General features: G+C 42.7%; 1 protein-coding gene across 4 annotated transcripts in view; it reads right to left on the bottom strand.

The window, feature by feature from the left end:
- Positions 1–356: 356 nt before the first annotated feature.
- CEP350 (centrosomal protein 350) overlaps positions 357–18,438 on the bottom strand; it is a 78,518-nt gene continuing 60,436 nt past the window's right edge. For all 4 annotated transcript variants that reach the window (XM_086617797.1, XM_086617798.1, XM_086617799.1 and 1 more), the window contains 7 exons: positions 17,965–18,104; positions 17,099–17,181; positions 14,301–16,384; positions 12,904–13,305; positions 12,670–12,816; positions 11,380–11,502; positions 357–4,452 (listed from right to left, as the gene is read on the bottom strand). In XM_086617797.1, coding sequence (XP_086473923.1) covers positions 4,288–4,452; positions 11,380–11,502; positions 12,670–12,816; positions 12,904–13,305; positions 14,301–16,384; positions 17,099–17,181; positions 17,965–18,104 — 3,144 coding nt within the window. In that variant the 3' untranslated portion in view covers positions 357–4,287. The remainder of the gene's footprint in view (positions 4,453–11,379; positions 11,503–12,669; positions 12,817–12,903; positions 13,306–14,300; positions 16,385–17,098; positions 17,182–17,964; positions 18,105–18,438) is intronic.

The following is an 18,438-nucleotide window of genomic DNA, read 5'->3' as shown; positions in this document are numbered from 1 at the left end:
CTCCCCCCAAGATGTTTTAAACCAAGAGTTGTTAAAACCTATTTTAAATAAACATGTGCAAGGAGTAATTTTTCTCCCGCAGAGCATGCGGCGCGCTCCTGCAATGATTATGCAATGCTATTTTCTGGTTTTGCCTTTATCAACGCTTGGCTTTCACAATAAGGAAATTCTAATAACGTTATGATTATAATTAAGGCAACCCTAATGGGATTTTGGGGACTGCGATTGGCATCCCAAGTACAGCATCAGAACAGAAAAGGGGAACGTACAAGGGACCAATCTCCAGGACACCTTCAGAATTAGCAACCATTTGAGCAATTATAAAGCATCATTTTATAAAGAACCAGGAAACAAGATTAATTTATAAATCAGTTTATTTACAGATTTTGTTCTCTTAAAGTACATTTCAGTTACCAAAGATATTTACACTGGTGTACACAGGGAGCACCCTGGTTATTTTACAGCTCTTAATTACAAAAAAAAACCCAAACCCTCCACATCCTTGGGTCTGTCTACTGTGCAAAGCTGCTCTGGATGTGAACGTTAGCTGAAACTGGCCCAAACCCCAAGTTACCAGGTTATTTACACATACACAGTAAACGGGTTTCTTTTCAGCGTCTCCACAACACAGTACACAGGGAGACGGAGCCTCCCAGAAGGCGGCTTTGCAAATGTGTATCAAAAGGCTCTGCAAAGTCAAGGAAAAAACTAGTTAATGCAGGTTAATTACAGTATTCCTCTTTCATCTGTATATATTTTTGCATTTAACGTTTAAATTACAAATAAGTTCAATAGTTTGCTTTTCTCCATTTTAGTTGATTTGTAAACACTTCAGATGCACTAAATACCTTATAAGATTCAGCTGCTTCTCTGCTGAAAAGTACTTTATTTTCCTAATATTCTTAAGGTAGCAAAGGGATATGAAAGTCGGAACTGCACGCAGCTCCTCGCAGAATAGTCACTTAAAAGGTCTCTACCACTGTGCTACTGAAGATCCTCTGCGGGTACGCGCTTATTCAAGTATTGCAAAAAGCTAAGGCCACTTTTTCAAGAAAGGAAAGTGAACAAGACGGGATTTTTTCAATCTCTCATTCCACCTTCTGAGCAACGAGCCTTTTCTGAAAGGCAGAAGTACTGCTATTCCATGGCTCGGCTCAGGGAGCATCCTGCTGTGAGAGAGGTACTCGTGCTACTTCTCCTCACAAGCCTGGGCTTTCCCACCTGGCACAGAGATCCTTCCGAAGAGGGAATGGCATCTCCCTGGTGATGACAGCCACTGCCTCAAACGGCTTACGGGTCTCAGAAAAATTTCTCAGCCTTGAATCTTCTGATGTGGTTGCACCAAGATAACCAGGACCCAGAAATACCATCTTGTTCTTATATCAGGAAGGTTGGGGAGAAGAGAGAAGTAGAGAATTCAGCCTTTGCCTGTGAGACTCCAGCCTTCCCCATAACTCCTTGTTACCAGTCGTGACCCACACAGACCACTGCTTCATCGCTGTCATCATCAGTCCACAAGTACTCAACACACTCGAGGTTTTGAGCATACACTCAACTCAAAGCAACTCAACACACTTGAGGTATTGAGAAGACAATTCACGTATGTTCAAGTCTTTTTAGGGTTGTTCCTAGCAAGGATTGCTATCACAAATACACGGCGATGTTTGCAAAGGAAAAAAGCCATTACTCAGACATGGCTTCCTTCTGCCCAGACAGCTGTAAAAATAGTTACTACTTCTGCTGAGGGTACTAAAATAGTGCTACTCAAGCCAGCAAGACAACAGGCATACGATCTCCAATGGTCCCTGGTACCTTGGCAGGCCAACAGCACCACCTTCTCCCCGCTGGTGGACAGACCAGAAAAGCCATGTTGGCCCTGCAGCAGAACAGCCAAAAAACCTCGGGGATGCAGGGCAACCTTGTCAACACCAGCCACACTAGCTGCAGAAACTAACAGAAACTAACTTGTGTTTCTCTGATACCCCAGCCACAAACCTACGCTACAGGTTTCTGCCTTCTTTCCGTAATTGCTACCTACGAAAATAGCAATCCTCGCTACTGAAGAAGATACACCCAGGAAAGGGAATCTGAGGCGGTGACCCAATCAGTGACACCATGCTGGTTAAATATAGCAGCTTTACTTTGCTTCTGTCTTAAGCATTCGAGAGTTTCCTGGTTCAGCATCATGACATTTTATGTGGACAAGTGAATCACGTAAGACAAAAAGCCGAACAATGCTCCACCAAGACTATTTGGCTTCCAGCCAGCCAGAAGGGCCACTACTGCAGGACAGACATGCATACGCTCATTGGAGGTGTTCCTATACACCATTACCTCCTCCTTGTTCTTCCACTCATTAAGCTTCCATGAATATGGCTCACCATTAACTCACAAGTGACGTGCTGGCAATACTACATCTGAGAATTTGCATGGACCTCTGACAAATCCAACATTTCCCAGTGCTGTCCCTGAAGAATTACCAGCTGTGTGTCGTTGTGCAAAATGCAAATACTCCAACGATAGCTTTCAAAAGAAAAAAAAAAAAAGGTGGAAGAGAAAACAAAAGGAAGCAGTAGCAGAGGTATGCATAGCAGGAAGCCCAAGAACCAAGCAGATGAAGGAAATGGTGGAGATCTCCTTGCCACGCCTGTCATGGGCTGCGGCGTCTTTGGGGCACCTCCAAGGGCTTCAAAGTGTCTTTCTGCACTCTAGTGTGTCTGGAGAATGTGACTCTCCTCCGGGTCTTGTCCCACGTTAGCGAACAGGGACATCCACCATTAAGGCATCGACATTCGACCCCAGATTGTCTGTGTTCCTCCGAGAAAAACACAAGAATGGGAGGGACAGGTTAGGAATGTGCACTCAGCAGAAGGACACTGCACTTGAGCCCAGCACTGAATCAACAGCTGTCCATGGCCTCAAAATTCTGGGAAGGGAAGGAAATGGATGGGCAGGGAAGTTTCACGTCATTTTTCAGCCCAGTTCCCTCAACTCTCCATTGTCTCCAAACCAAGTGCAGTGAAGGTCCATTCCTAGTCCTGCCTTTGCTTCCCACCCCTGGTCACTGCAGTTTGGTTCTTCTTACCTTCCCTCCTGTATCTGTCTCAAGAAGCTGGAGGTTTTGTGCGAAGAATATGGGGCTCTGGAAGTTTCCAGAACAGATGCTTTCTCAAGTTCAGCTGTCTCAAAACATAAGACAGAGCAGCCAACTGCACAGGACACTCTCCTATAATCCACTTAATAAATTATCTGAAAATAAATAAAAAACCCACAAGCACAAAACATGCAGACAGTCAAGCACTGGACACCACTTTCTTTGGTGAATACACTCTGTTCTCTAAATTGTTCAAGTAATGGCTTCTCCGATTTATTAGGTGACAGTAAGGGAGGAAGCTGAGGGATTGAAGGCCAAATTTGTGTGAGGAAATATTTTCCACTCCTGCATGTCTCGTGCCTGAGAAAATCCTGAGTATCCATTATATCTAGGAGCAGGTGGTGCTCCAAGAAGAGAAGTGCTACACAGTAGGAGGAAAGTTGTCCACGGGCTCATCTTTCACGCGTGACATTAGGCGGCCTTTATCTTGCTCCACCTCAGGACTGAAGCAAGTTACATCGGAAAAGCAGCAAGAATTCTTTACTTGAATGCGGAAAGCAACATCATCTAATTTCCCTGGGCTGGCTGGCACCATACTTGGTACCACATCACAGAAGAAAGATGAAAACCAGCTTCACAGAGAAGGGAATTAAATGGGCTCTGGAGCAGAAGAAACCGATGCACATTGTTAGGGCTGCAGGAGAAGAAGCGTTCAGATTATAACACTGTTCAGTACGGTAAAGTCTCCATTCATGACTAAAACCTGACCAAACCGTTTCTTCTCCAAATTACTCACATTTCTAAAGACAAGTCGAGTACTGACGGCTGACAGCCATTCCAGCAAAACAGCCAACATCCCAACTTAACCCAGCCCTTTCAGAGCACAAGCTGAGCATGTCAAAGCCCCAGGCTGGGGCCCCAGACAGCTGCTGGCAGTTATGTGGCATAACTGCGTTGGCACACAGTCTTGAGTACCTCGAGCGAGGGACCAGCTCGTTCCAAACAATAAATCCGGTGCGAGGTCTCTAGTGGCAGCGGATGCAAACTCGGGTTCCTTGAATCACACCCCAACTGCCTTTAAATCCCACGCGTGGAAGTCCAGCAGCAGCGCTTGCAGGGTGGAGAGTACGTCAGGAGGCAGAAAGGCCCGTTGGCTCAGCGGTTACGCAGCTGTAGGTGCATTCTCAGCGCTGTCAGACCAGCAGCAGTCTCCGCTGTTTCTCATTTATCTGGTTCAGCACATCAACCGTGTCCCTGATTAAGGCCTCGAAGATCCCGTCTGCCAACTGCATCTTTACGCACAGTTCGTCCTCGTCGTAGTTCACCCACTGCGCTTCTTCCTCGTGAAGTTCCTGCACCTTGGAGGGCAGAAAGGAAAAGGCAAAACAAACGTTACAATTCTGTTGCTCTAGGGCAATACCCCCTGCAAAGTTCCAGAAAGAGTCCAAAACAGCGCGCATCTGCCAACAACCTGTCTTTGCAAGAGATTACAGGAAACGCTTGGAATAGCAAAATGCACACAGATCTATTTGAACCAGGCTATTTCACTGTATGAACATTTTCTACCTTTCACTGTAGTGTCCATTTTAAAGGATTTCATATTCCTGCACAAGTTTTTCACTTGAAAGAACTCGGCTAACGGGATATTCTTGGCCAAGAGCAGAAGCTCCATTACAAAAGTCCCTAACTGCGTATTTGCGAGATGCTAATTCCACGCACCCTAAACTGGTAAGAAATCATGCAAAGGCCTTGAACAGGGAAAGGAGAAAAAGAAAATACTTCACTGCAGTTCAGTTTATTCAAATAAGAATTAGAGAATCTAAAGGAAATAACTAACTTTTCCAGCTCTTCTGTAAAGGAAGACAAAACGCTGACATGTGCTGTATGATAATATTACAGCTCATTTGCACAGGATACTTCGTGCTTCGCTGGACTTGACAGCATTATTACAAATGGAATTTTGTATCATTACAGCTAAAAGAGTAACTCAGAGTATTTATTTCCTTGTATTCCTAAATTGTTGGCAAGCAAAATCCTCTTTTACTGGTCACTGGCAAACAGGTGTTTTAGTAACAGACAGAAACGTGTAATTTCATTCAGCAAATCAAGTCTTATTGAGAGTCTCTCCAAATGGGACATCTCCAATTAAACTTATTAAAAATTTGTCTAAGTGACCACTCCAGTATTACAGATTCTAGCAAAGCTGAAACTTTGGAGAAAAGAGCGGGTGCAAACATGACTTGTATTTAAAATGACAAAGAAAACCCGCTGAAAGCTCTTTCTCTGCTCAGCTTCAGCAGAAAGCTCCTCTGACCGTAAATCCTACACTCTGAACTCAAAATAAAGTTATGCTGTCCACACAGACAAGCGGGTCAGCCACCGACACTGCCAAAACAAGGTTAAAACATACTGAAAATCCACTAATCCAGTATCAATATGTAACAGTGTTGTTAAGCAAAGAGAGTACAAGAGCTATAGCACCAACACCCTCTCTCCTTGTTTTGCCTGAAGCTAAACCACCCAGAAACTTGTCAGTTTTGGAGGTGACAGCTGCAGTAGCATAATGATGATTCAATAACCCAAACACAGCGTGAAGTCCCAGAACAGTCCGTGATGGGAACCCCAGGGAACCGGCACTGCTTCAGGGTCTGTAGCCATTCATAAGGCTTCAGTCATACGTGGGGTTTCAGTCTGACAGCTCCTTTCTCCCTCTCTTAAGAGAGCCTGGGGAGAGGGGCAGGGATCTCATCCTGTGAACAGCTTTGGAAGAGTCAGGCTACATGCCTACAAATCTCTGTGCTACTGCAGCGAGCACTCCGCTTCAGCACAGCCCTCCTTTCCCATACAGCCGTCAAAGATGAGGTCTTTCATGGCTTCATTATACTCCTTACTAATAAGGAAGAAGCAATAATACTGGCAATCAAACTTTGAATGAGTGTTGCAGGTGAAAAATAATTTAAATTGAATGCTAACAAGCGGCAGATAAGTGGGTGTAAGTTTGTGTGAGGGTGAATGTCTGAAATAGACTTCGGAACTCTGAAGCTGAAGCTTGCTGCCTGCAACCAGTATGTGCTGGTTGTAAATTTTGATGAGCCCTGGACTAAACAATAGCAACACATCCCAAATCCTCCCATCAGTAAAGAGGCATAAGATAGAAGCACGAATTTGGAGGCTGGTCGTGTGTTGTGCGTCTGCATTGCAGACTATTTAGATGAGTAAAGGCAAGGGATAGATAGGAGTCATGGAAAGAAGAGGTGGTGCCAAAAAGAAGGGTTCCCAAAAAGCAGAAGTGGTCTGGGAAAGAAAACAGGAGACCCAAGGGAGAAGGTGAAGATCCTGGCTGGAAGAAAAATCCTAGAAATAGGGGAAGATCCTGGAGATGAAGGAGGTGAGTGGAGATGAATGCTGGGGGATGCCCAGGGACCTTGACTGGTGACATCCAAGACTGGTAACTGGGAGCAGCTGCACAACGCCAATCAATGTGGTTTTCTGCCCAACTCTCTCAGGCCAGCAGCGACTTCCCTGCTGGGAAACGAAGTTGAGACCTAGTGACCGTAACACTGGGAGTGGGGGGAAGCAAGCGAGTAAAATAATCAAGCAGGTTAAAAGCTCTGATCTCACTGTCCCTTAAAACAAACCTTAATATCCAGATCCACACTAAGCTGCTGTTTATTCTGTCTCACCTGCAAGAACGTGATGGGACGGTTCCTTTACTTTGCCCCAGGAGGAAGAAACAAAAGAGATTCATGAGATAAAGAAACCCAAGTAAACGGGAGAGGACAAGGTAACTTGATCCAGGCAGAGAAAGGCTGGATGTTAAATAGCAGCAGAAAGATCGAGAAAGAAAAACAGTATAGGTGATTAATTTTTTTCTTGCCTCTATCATTCCCCTCTTTGGGTCCCAGAGGCACAGCACACAATTTCCTTTGGCATTAGGGGGACTTCCTCGAGCATACTTTTGGAAAACTAAAAGAATGTGCAATTTGCAGGTGCAGGCAAGTCTTGTTTATAGTGTATTCAGAACACGTGTGGAAGCTGCCATGCTGCTTTGCAGCCCTAGCTGCAGACACCTGAGCCAAGGCAGTTGCCACTGCTTTGTCTGGGAAATGTTTGATCTATTTTTCCTATTATTACAAACTGCTTCTAAGCAATGGAGAGAGTTTGCTTATATTTGGCGACTATTATGGTTTTCATGGAAGTGGGCTTAGCATTGTCTTCAGTACCTGCACAGCATTTAAGGTCTTGTACATCCTCATGACAAAAGTAAAACTTCACGTATTTGATACCAGGAAGTAAGTTCTCTGTACCAGAGAGAAGCTGCATTTGGGCAAAGTCAGGAAAACAACAGTTTTAATGAAACTGACTTCCATCCTACAGGAAAAAATAAATAGTGACAATATACAGAAGGCTGTGTAGTACAGTTTTTGTGTGCTTTGTTGTTTTTTTTTTAAACACTTAAAGAAACAAGGAGGCATGCACATGAAAGAAAAATCAGGAGGTAATGAGGTAGCACGATCCTGCTGACTGCCTAATAAATGCAACAGTACCCAAAAAACAACACTTAAAAGAATATAACCTGTAAGAAACTTTAGAAAGCAAATTAGTAAGTTTCAATTTCTGAAGGTTCCCATTCAAAACCATGAAAATGTGCAAAATAAACTACGTTTAAGGAATAACTAGATAAATTGGAGACTGGAAAGTTCAAAAATCCAGAAATAAACTACTGCCTTGGAAAAAGGCCAGCGGGAGGAAGGCAGGCAGGTGCATTCTCACAGCCCTTCACTCTCGGAGTGCCTGGAAATCTTAAGACGCACGCCTGCGCGTGCAAGCAGGCTTTGGATCTCTTCTTACTGTTGCACTCCCCTTGGGTTTAGATTTCGGGCGCCGCAGAAGTGTGCTTTCTAATTAAGCCAGCTTGATAGGAATGGCTTTGCTTTGTTGCAGGATTCAGAACTGCAGGGAGATAAACATTCTAGTCGTTAAGCCAACAGGTCACAAGATCAAGTACTTTTCAGCACTCTGTTGGCAGGCTTCTCAGGCGTGAAAGCTCAACACAGGTTTGGCAGTATCGTGTGAGCTTTGCTTTCTCAAGCCCTGCATAAAAGGGAAGGGAGGGTGGCAGGGAAAGCAGTGGCAGAGTTCGTGCAAACAGATCAGCACAGGGAGTTCTGGCTGAAGACCCAAGTGCAAAAAAAAGTAGTGGAAACAGTCTATTGTTAGCACCTGAACTTAAATAAGGAGATATGAGGGTTCTTGCTGTAGTTTTAAAAAAAAGGTTTGAAAGGTGCAGGCAGCCCTGATGTAATGAAACGCAGCACCTCAGCCTGCGTGTACATTTGAGATCCTCCCAGAAAGGACAGACAGCGCACACGTGAGAAAGGTGGCAACACGAAGGGACATGACAAGAAGAAAGCAAACACCTAAACACTCCTTTAACTTGAGCTTAAACAAAGTAGCTTTTCAGAAATGTGAACCTCCTGTACTTGTTTAATGGAAGCCAAGATTTGCTGTAACTGTTAACAACCGGAGCAACTATCCAGCAGACCAGAGAACTCTCATAAGAAATCCCATTACAAATGCTTTCTGAGGACAGAGACACCTGATCAAAGTTAACAGTGCTGCAAAAAAAGAAGAGAAAAAGTGTTTTTTTCATCACTGACAGAAAACCATGGCTATTAGTGTCAATGCTGGAAAAGAGCAGGTGAGAGTGAAAACGCAACTAAAGATGCAGTGACTGGAGGAATAGCAAAGATCAAGGCAGAACAAGGAGGTGAAGGACTGATCCATCCTGTTCTCCCCTTAATTTCCAGGAGGTGTGATGGCTGACCGTATGTGTGACAGTCACCCACAGGACCCAGCATCACAGAGAGCACCAGCGCAGCACAGGGTGCTTCTACTGCCATGCCCCTTCCCCACAAGGCTGAACCTTTGGTGGAGAAAAGAACCACTGGGAATTGGGTTTAGAAAGACATATCCAGGGACAATCAGGGAGAGATTAAGCTGGGCAGAACTGCCTGGCACTTGCTCTATGCCTTCAGAAGAAACAAAAGGAAATTCAGCAAACAGCTGTGGCTCCTGGTTTTAGAGCCACTTGACCATCCAGGCAGACAATGTCACGCTTTGACGGTCATTACTAATATGCTGGAGAAGGAGGTATGCAACAGACTCCCTCTCCTCTGATCAAAACCCCTACCCTAGTCATACCTAGCTCCTGGGTCAGATGTGTTCAATCCTCTCATCAAAGTCACTAAAAATATGTAAATTGTCTCAATAGAAAACTCATTTGAAGGTTAGTTTTACTTGAAGGGGAAATGGAGAAGCTGGGAAGGGTCATCAATGTTTAAATGCAAATAACAGAAGCCTAGGAATGTTTAATTCTGCTTTAAAAAAATCGTGGTTTATTTTAACAGTCTTTGTCTTTATAAGCAGGAAAAGAATGTGGAGAATCGATCAGCTCATATACATACTCACACGACATCCCCTGCGCATCACAATCTTCACAAAAACTTGAACAAAGTGTTTTCTAAAGAAGCTTCTACAGCACTTAAACCTACCAAAACAGTCTTGATTTCTCTTTCAGGAAATTGTTGTGTTGTACTACTTGAGTATACTATAAACAAAATGTGGAAAACTCCAAAACTGACCTCTCAGTTCAGGGCTACACCATCATTTACTAGCAGATAGGCAGCAGATCTTGCACAGACCTCTAAATCCACTTACAACCCTGGATCTGCCACAGAACTCACAATCTTAAGCAGAAGCTGGAGACTAACTAGGAGACAGAGAAAGCTATCCAGACACTTCATGTTTTACAGAGATTTTAGTAAAACAAGGTAAGAGAAATCGAACACTATCTCCTTAGGTTTTCACCTAGAAGTTTGATAGTCTGACATTACAGTATAAATTTGTTAGCAATGCCCCTGAGACTGCCTTATTCTTAAAGTATGGCATGCTGCAACCTTCACAGGGTTATTCCCAGTCTTCAGCTAAAACTGTATTACCAGATTCTTGTGAGAACAAAATAAAATTAAACACATTATTTATTAAGCCAAACTTGTCAGAGCTCCATTAATCTTTGATGTCTGGGGCTGCATGTAAATCACAGAGCAGATCGTCTGAACTTCAAACTTGCTCCACCTAAAGCACTTTGGATGCCTTCAACTAGAACAGCTTTTTCCAGTCTATTTCCAGGAATCTTTCCTTCCAGGTATGGTTCAAAGAAATCAGGAAGCTGGTACACAAGCATAATAGTTGTACTATTAGTTCTCTCAGGAACCTAAACATAAAGCCTGCACAAAAAAAGTCTTAACAGCCTCCATATCCCAGAATCAAGAGTATTAGGACACACAGATCCTATACAAACACATCCTATTTACATTCAATTAAAATTAAACCCCTGGGAAAAAGCCTGTGTTGGAAACCTTCCACTGATGGGCAATTAAACGACCACACGACCCACGACTTGAAGTTCCTTATATGTGCGCGTGTGTGGAATCAATTTCAGGTATAATTAAGTGAAGCACGGTGTTAATGACGACTCATATTCCCAAGCAGAACCTTCACTATCATTATAGCCAATAAAGATGTTAATCATCCTGCAAGCCAACAAGTAACTTTCAAAAACTAGTACACAGCCAGACGTGCTCTGTTTTATGCAGTTTTAACACTAAACTGCCTCTGCCCCAGTGGCAAGTACTACAGGAGCAGAAGTCCTGCTCCTTGCTCAGCTTTGAGGAAACGCTTAGATGTGGGTATCTTCTGGGAGACCAGTTACCTTGTACTAAGGATTATCATGTCCCATACTGCCTCTTTGAAGTCTTCGCTGTTCTAACCCGATGACTTTTGCAATCTTTCAGTCGAATCCGGTCTATTAAGTTCTCAGTATCACTGTTTCCAGTTAAGCAAAACTACTTCACAATAAAAACATTTTAAATTAAAGCAAGAAGAAAAATATATTTCCTTCCCAAAGAAAAAGTTTACTCTCCTTTCAGTCATATTTCAATGCTTCCTTCTGTAAATTCATGCTTTAAGCTTTTGGGAGTGGGCAAATCAGTCAAATCAGGAGGCATGAACAGAGAATTCACTCAAGTCACCTTACTTCACTGGCACTGGGCTTCTGTTTTTGTCAATAGGATGCCCTCTAAAATTAAACACCTTCCACCAAGACCTCAGGCACATTTTGTATTCTTTAAATGGCATGACGGAATACTGAAAAACACAATCATATGTCACACTTCAGCCTGGTGGACAGTATCTGATGTGATTGCTTATTTTCATCCACTGACCAGTATATGATCCACTCGGTCTCGTTTCTTCCGCCCAAATTTCATCATCTTCTGCCAGTCCATTTTGTGATTAGGCTCCTTCCTCAGGCTGAACAACTTCAGTACTTCAGCTGCAATGAAGCTCTACAGAACAGTAAAAGTGAGATTTATCACATTTGAGCTAAGAAATGAAACGTATGCACAAAGTACCTGCCCTAAAAAGCCACATTATAGAATGCATAACAGCTTTCTGTTTAGCTAAGAGACATACGGTGTATGCAAGACAGTTACAGTGAAAGTTTGAGGCAGCATTACACAGGCAGAACAATTATTAAATCCAGAAGGGGGTGAGGGGGAAAGACACCCACTGCTGCAACAATCCTGAGAACAGAAACTTTCAATTAACCAGTACGGCAAAGAGGAGATTATGACAATTCATTTTATGCAAGAATATTAAAGAAAGGCCGAGTGGGAGTTTGGTGGCCTTGTCCTGTGCCCCTGCTCTCCCCTGCCACACACTTTTGAAAATCTTCTCAATAATAAGAGTGATCTAGATACTATTTCTGTCTTGTAGACAGTAAACATGTGGTATCTTCAGCAGGCTAATCAAAATACAGCCACCCCCCCCCACCCCCCCCTCCTCCAAAATTTCAGAAGAAACAGTACAAGTGCAAGTCTTAATTTGTGACCTCATGAGCTGTATGGAAGGTTCTTTGTAGAGTGCTTTCAGGGAGACATTTTTTTTCAAAATGTCCAGTCCTGTAAGTTCAACCTAGGTCCAGTCAGGCCCTAGTTTTTTTGGGTTTCATCCTTTCTTGAGCACTACCACCAATAACAGGAGATCTCCTCTGGCTTGCCCTCACCAGTTAAATTTTGGGTCCATCTGGGCTGCTCCCACTGTCATCAGTGAGGCTGGCACAGGTGTGTCCGAGTAAAGAAAAATCCAGCTCATCCTATTTGGCCTAACCCTACTGTTGAATCCATGCCAATACACCCATACAGAGTTACACTGAAATCTGCTAAAGCAGCAGTCTGTCAGCATACCAATTTTATAAGAACAAGGTCATCCTGGCAGTCCTGCACAGAGGACTAAGATTTAAAAGCAACCAGTACCAGCGAAAAGGACAGGGAGGCAAATCTGCTGAGAAAAAAGCATCTTTTTGACAAACTCCCTTTCAGATTTGTAAGCTTATTTCTCTTCTCAACTCATCTCTTGCTGGATACACCTGTTACGATTTTTTAACACTCAGGCAAGTGCCAGTACAATATTTTTCATCTCACCTTCCTGGTGTGACAAAGAATTCTTCCTACCTTGATTTCATCCAGATCATTTGGATCTTTTACTCGGCGAAAGTAAGCAGACGCGATCCTACACGGTTTCATCCAAATGGGCTGATTTAGATTAGGATCCTCGGCAAAGATTTCCCCAAAGATCTCTCTAGTTAAATCAAATACCACCTTAACAAAGAGAGTAGTAGAAGTTAAGGCTGCTGTTGTCCATGGCAAACATTCAAAGGACAAGAACAAAATGCCTGAAGACTGTACCTTTTTATAAACCTGCTTGTTTATTGTGTCTGTGTCCTGCTCTTTGAGGGTACTACTAAGATCTGCATGAAGGCTGAAGCTTTGAAGATCACGACCCAGCTCTTTCAGTTTCCAGAGTTCCTCAGCTGCTGCATGCACCATACCTTCCACCTCCACCGCAGTATGAGGGACCGCCAAAAGCTCCTCACACGGCTTTGTGGGCACTTTCTGCTGTTCTACCTTGGGCAGCACTGCTGGCTCCTCAGCTTGCTTCTGCTGGACCTTACGGGAACTCAGGCCATAGTCCTCATCAAACCAGTCCTGATCATCTCCCAGCACACTCAGGAACTCCCGATTGAGCTCCAGCTCTGCCAGTCTCTTGGCAAGCTCTTCCTGACCACTGGCACCAAACACTGGACTCTCCTGTGAATTAAGAGCCACAGTAAATACAAAAGCAGTGTCACACTGTTGTCTAACTCAACTTACATTTGCAAACGCTCTACTGATGTAATTGGTGATATACGCATCAATACTCAAAAAAAAAACAACAGCCTACAGTAATATTAGAAATGTTTTGATCCAAACACCTGAGGTTTCTACCACTCCTGATGAATGCTTTCAGAGAGTTCCTAGAGAGCTTAAAAGTCTATGCGTCCTGCCCACTGTCCGTCCTAACGTTCAGCTGTTTATGAAAGGCTGAGTGCTTTAAAAACCCATAACGTGACACTCAACTTTTCACTTCACTTACCAGCAGTCTCGGATCTAAATCAACAGCCTAAAAGCTTTTAGCAGGTGACGGCTGTTTTAGTGACTGAGCGGTGCTCGCTCTGCTGAAATGGGCTGAAGCTTTCCGTGATGATAATATATTGGGATCCATGGCAAAACAGACAGGTTTACTGGGATCTTCAGCAGAAAGGCCAAGTCTGTATCTGTATCATTAACGGTTGTTCTGAGGATGCTTCAACTTCCGCTAGTCACGATCTATCAGTGCAGTGGATAGAGCAGTCTGACACCTCAATGACCTCCACAGCAACTAATTATGTTTGAGGATGATTGTTTAGTGTCAAGAACAGACAGGGGTAAGTTTACAGTCTATTTGGCCATTTTTAGAATAAAAACTGAGGGTAAGGATTAAATACAAATTGAACATGTAAGCAGAACGCAACCTAAATGAACTATTTTTCACTTCCATGTGCCAAAATGTGTCTTTTGGCCTGCAGGGCTGCCAAAACGAGCTGTGAACTGGGATACACAAGAACACACATGTAAGAGACAAACACACAGGCAATCTCCACATCACCCAACAGAACCTGGGAGAAAACAAAGTGGTGCCACACAGCATTCCTCAGGTTCAATCATCATCGGTCAAAGGAACATTCGACTCTTAAATAAATCATTGCAAGATGTCTGCTACTTACTGGTCTGGGGCACATGTCTGGAGAGGAAAGTTCTTCTCTTTCATCTTCCAAATCAGAATTTAGGAAAAAGTTATTCAGTCCGTCAGGAATCTGCTTTTCTACCTGCTGGGATGGGATACTGGATTCCTCCTTCACATCGCAGAGCTCCTGGTTACTGAGCTGGATTTTCTCATTCCTGACCTTCTTTATTTGCTGTAGCTGATTGACCGTGTCTTTCACAAAATCTCTAAGTAGACTGTCTGTCAGCAAACTGACCTTTTCCAGTTGGTCTTTTGACTTTTCTTCCTCTGTAAGTGGTAGTCTAAGCTGGGCTTCCAACTGGTTCTTTTCTTTTGTCAGCAAATCTAGAAGGGGAGTTGCAGGCTTCTCCACAACTTCAGGAGAGAGATCATCTAACTTTTCAGCACATTCTTCCCCCAGAGTCTTCTGCCTCTCTAGTTTTTCAGAAAGGAAATCTGAGATGTCATCCAACTGAACAGTGGAAATCTCATCTACAACACCAGAAATGAGAGGAGCAAGGCTGGCCTTCTCTTGAACAGCATGCCTCAGATAATCCACCACTGACTGCTCTTGGGCAAGTGATTCAGTAGGTACAGAAATCTCCTTTATGGTGTTTGCTTTAAAAGATGTCTCTTCATCAACCCTTTCCCCAGCTGAGGCTTTCAAAACAGCTGTATCTGCAGGAGCTTTATCCTGGGAATAGTTCTCTGTTGCATCTCTGCTCTGCGGTTCATTCTCTTTGCTAGGTTTGAAACTTCCTTTGCCTTTCTGCTCTGCTTTGTGTTGCTTCTCCAGTCTATCATCGAAGAACGAGTCTTCATCCTTATTTGTGTCTAAATGGCTATCAATACTTTCTGTAATGTGAGAGATTTTTTGAGGAGGAGCAAAAATACCATGCTTTTGTTTGCAATCAAAATATTTAATACCATCATAAGTTCCATTATTGTTCCCTTCAGGTTTATCCAACTCCACACCAGCCCAAAACCCTTTGGCAAACTTCGTCAGACCTTTGAATCGCAATGTTCCAGGTTGGACTTTACTCACAAGTACTCTGTCGCCAATGTTAAAATTTGACAAACTATCTGCTTCTTCTGTGATCGAAACAGAGGCCCACAGCGGTGATTCGGCAGGGGCCAGTTCTTGCTCCACATCTCTGCGTTCAGTATTTTTTATAAGTTCTGTTGGGGACTTAAGTTCTAACAACCTCTCCGAATGCATGCTGCCAGAGAGAGAGAGAGACCTGTCACTGAGGTATTCACTGATTTCGCCTTCACTGCCAAGGCTGGTGGATCTACTTCTGCTGGTTTGCGTGTGCTGTGACCGCTCTGTCAGTGACTGAGCATCCCCGGTAGGAGAGAGAAGAGATGCTTCAAAGTCATCTTTGTAACATTCCTCAGGAAGTGTTTCTTCAGCTGATACTTGTTTTCTGGAAGAGGATACTTCAAAGTCTTCAAGGTACAATGGTTCCTTTTGACTAAAGAGTTGCTCTGAAAGCAGATAACCTTTTTCCTCTGCTGATTTGCTCAGTTTGCAAGAAGATTCTTCTACGCTTGGGCCAGTTACTGCATCTTTATCTGCCAGTGTCTGTTCTAAGATTTCTTCTTTACCATGAAGACTTTCCATAGCCAAACCAAAGAGCTCCTTCTGAGTGTGTTCATTCTCAGAACAGAGGACTTTCTTTGGAAGGATGTCCAGTGAGCTCTCCTGTTCTTTATCTAATGTCAACAAGACATCAGAACTCTCCAAAGGCTTAACGTGAGAACCTTCCATCTCATACTCCTCGGACTTTATGTATTCTAAGTCTTCCGGTATCTCAGATTTATGACTGAAGGCAGCCTCATCATTGGATGCATTTACCACATTGTTCATTGACCCATGGGATATCCTGCTAATGCCCTTCATGTCTTTAAGAAGAGATGATGGGGGTACATTATCTAAGGAATCACCAGATCCTGCTCTGGAACTCCTTAGATACATTAAAACCGAGGAAGATGTTCCAGAAGGTTCTTCTGCATGAACATCTGTCACAACCACCTTCCTGGTGTGCACAGACATGAATCTCTCAGTTCTTGATGACACAGCATCTTGAAGGAAAATAAAAAGTGAATTACAGCAGATTGTACAGCCTTCACTGTCTTACTGAAAACTGCAACTGTGGGCAACAAAGTTAACATCAAGGTTTCTATGGTAAAAGAAGATACAAACTGGTGCCTCAGAGACACGCATTTCTAGTTGTCCTATGAACACGAGCAACATTTCTTTCAGTTCCAGGGTTCCAACACTTTCTTTCTGATTCTGTCCCTTGTACCAGTATTTCCTATCACCATACAATATCGAGTCCAAGGCAAGGGCTTGGTTGTTTGTTTGCAAGCCGTGAAACCAACCAAGATTAAAATGGTAGATAATGATCAAATGAGCAAAACATTGAAAAGTATCTAAAAAAAAAATCCCTATTCCTAAAAGTCTATTCCTAAAGCCTCCATTATTTTTGGTTTCCTTACTTTCCTCAAGTAATAAAGGAGCAAGAAACAAAAGAAAGGAAAAAGATTGTCATGTAATTATGGTTTCACAGAAACCTCAGCAAAAGTAAAACTAAATACTGAATATACAGGAAACAGCAAAAGCAGAAGTCTACTAAGTAAAAATAGTGAAAAATATAGCTTGATCATTATGGTTTTACAAAGTCTGCATGCTCTCTTCAAACCTCTTCTTAAATCAAGAAGGAAAAAATCAAAGATGTTTAAAACAGTAAGTCTTCAAGATCTTCACCTGTAGTACAGATTCTTCCAGTCACATACCTGCATGTTCCGAAATGGATTCCAGAGATGCTCTGGATCGCTCTGATTCAGCCAGTGATTTCCAGTTTTTAGCCGTCTCAGGTCTAAAGTTGAAAAATCAAATTGCACAAACCATGGTTACATCAGAGTGTTTGTTTGTTTTTTTTTTAATACATAAAAATGGAAATACAAGCATCTATAATTATAATATCACATCAATGATGACATAAACAGTTTGGTTTGTCAACATACTGTGACCTTAGAAAACAGGAATGGGGACAGAGAGGAGAGTTTGGCAAGTCCTGGAAAGTAATTTTCTAGGAAGAGTAATCAAACTAACCTTTTTTGCAGCCAAAAATGAGAAAAAGAAAATAACTTTTTTTTTTTTAATTGAATACACTAAAATTGCACCATCTGCTGGAAAAAATGAAACACTTAAAAATACAGTAGAAAGTGCAGAAGTCAGTTGAATTCTCTTTTAAAAACCTAGTATCTAAGCCAAATTTAAGTTGCAAAGATGAATGGTTTGCCTCACGCAGCGTGGCAGGCAAAATGGGTGACCAAAACGGGAAAAAATTTGGGTCAGTAATCCAAATGACTATTTAGTGCATTCTTGCACAATTTAAAAATTATTATTCAGAAAGAACTTGAAAACAGGATCTAGAAGACTGGGCAGGACGAAAGTGAGATGCATATGATTACAGGGACAGTACATCTTATCTGTTTTGAGTCTGATGACACCAGCTAATAGGTCAACAGGATACTGCCACTGTCCAGTGCTTTAAGGAAGAGCAGTTACCAGCTTTCCTTGCACTCATGGTTTCTGCTAAAACAGCATTTACTGCAATTTCAGAATAATCTCAAAAAGAAGAAGAAATTCCAGTTACCTATGGAGCGGTGGTGCCTTGATCTTAAGCTTTTCAGCAGCAGCTGAGGATGGAGTTTTAATCTGAGGTTTGGCTGTTGGTGATGCCTCCAGATCTTGGCTCAGCTCTGCTTCAGTCTTCTTGATAAACTCATCATACGACTGCACATGGAAAACAGTTATGGTTGTTAGTGTACTAACCCATTAGTACAATTCAGCAATTAAAACATATTAAATGAATAAAGGATACATTGGGTTTCTTTGTAAAGCAATCTATTTAACTTCCTAAAGCTCTACAGCTGTGAATTCTAGAAATTTTAATACTTTACTTTAAAAGACAGATTACATAAGCATCACTCTTTAATCCAAGCTAGGATACATAAGCCCCCTGAACACAACTAGTAACTCATTAAAGATAACACATTCTAAAAGGGAACAGCATTTTTGCCTCAAGGGTCTGGTTCATTATCGAGAACAGGTAAATAGCCAGAACACA

Source organism: Tauraco erythrolophus, chromosome 10 (assembly GCF_009769465.1).
Source record: "Tauraco erythrolophus isolate bTauEry1 chromosome 10, bTauEry1.pri, whole genome shotgun sequence".
Lineage (NCBI taxonomy): Eukaryota > Metazoa > Chordata > Aves > Musophagiformes > Musophagidae > Tauraco > Tauraco erythrolophus.
This window is presented reverse-complemented; position numbering and strand designations above follow the sequence as displayed.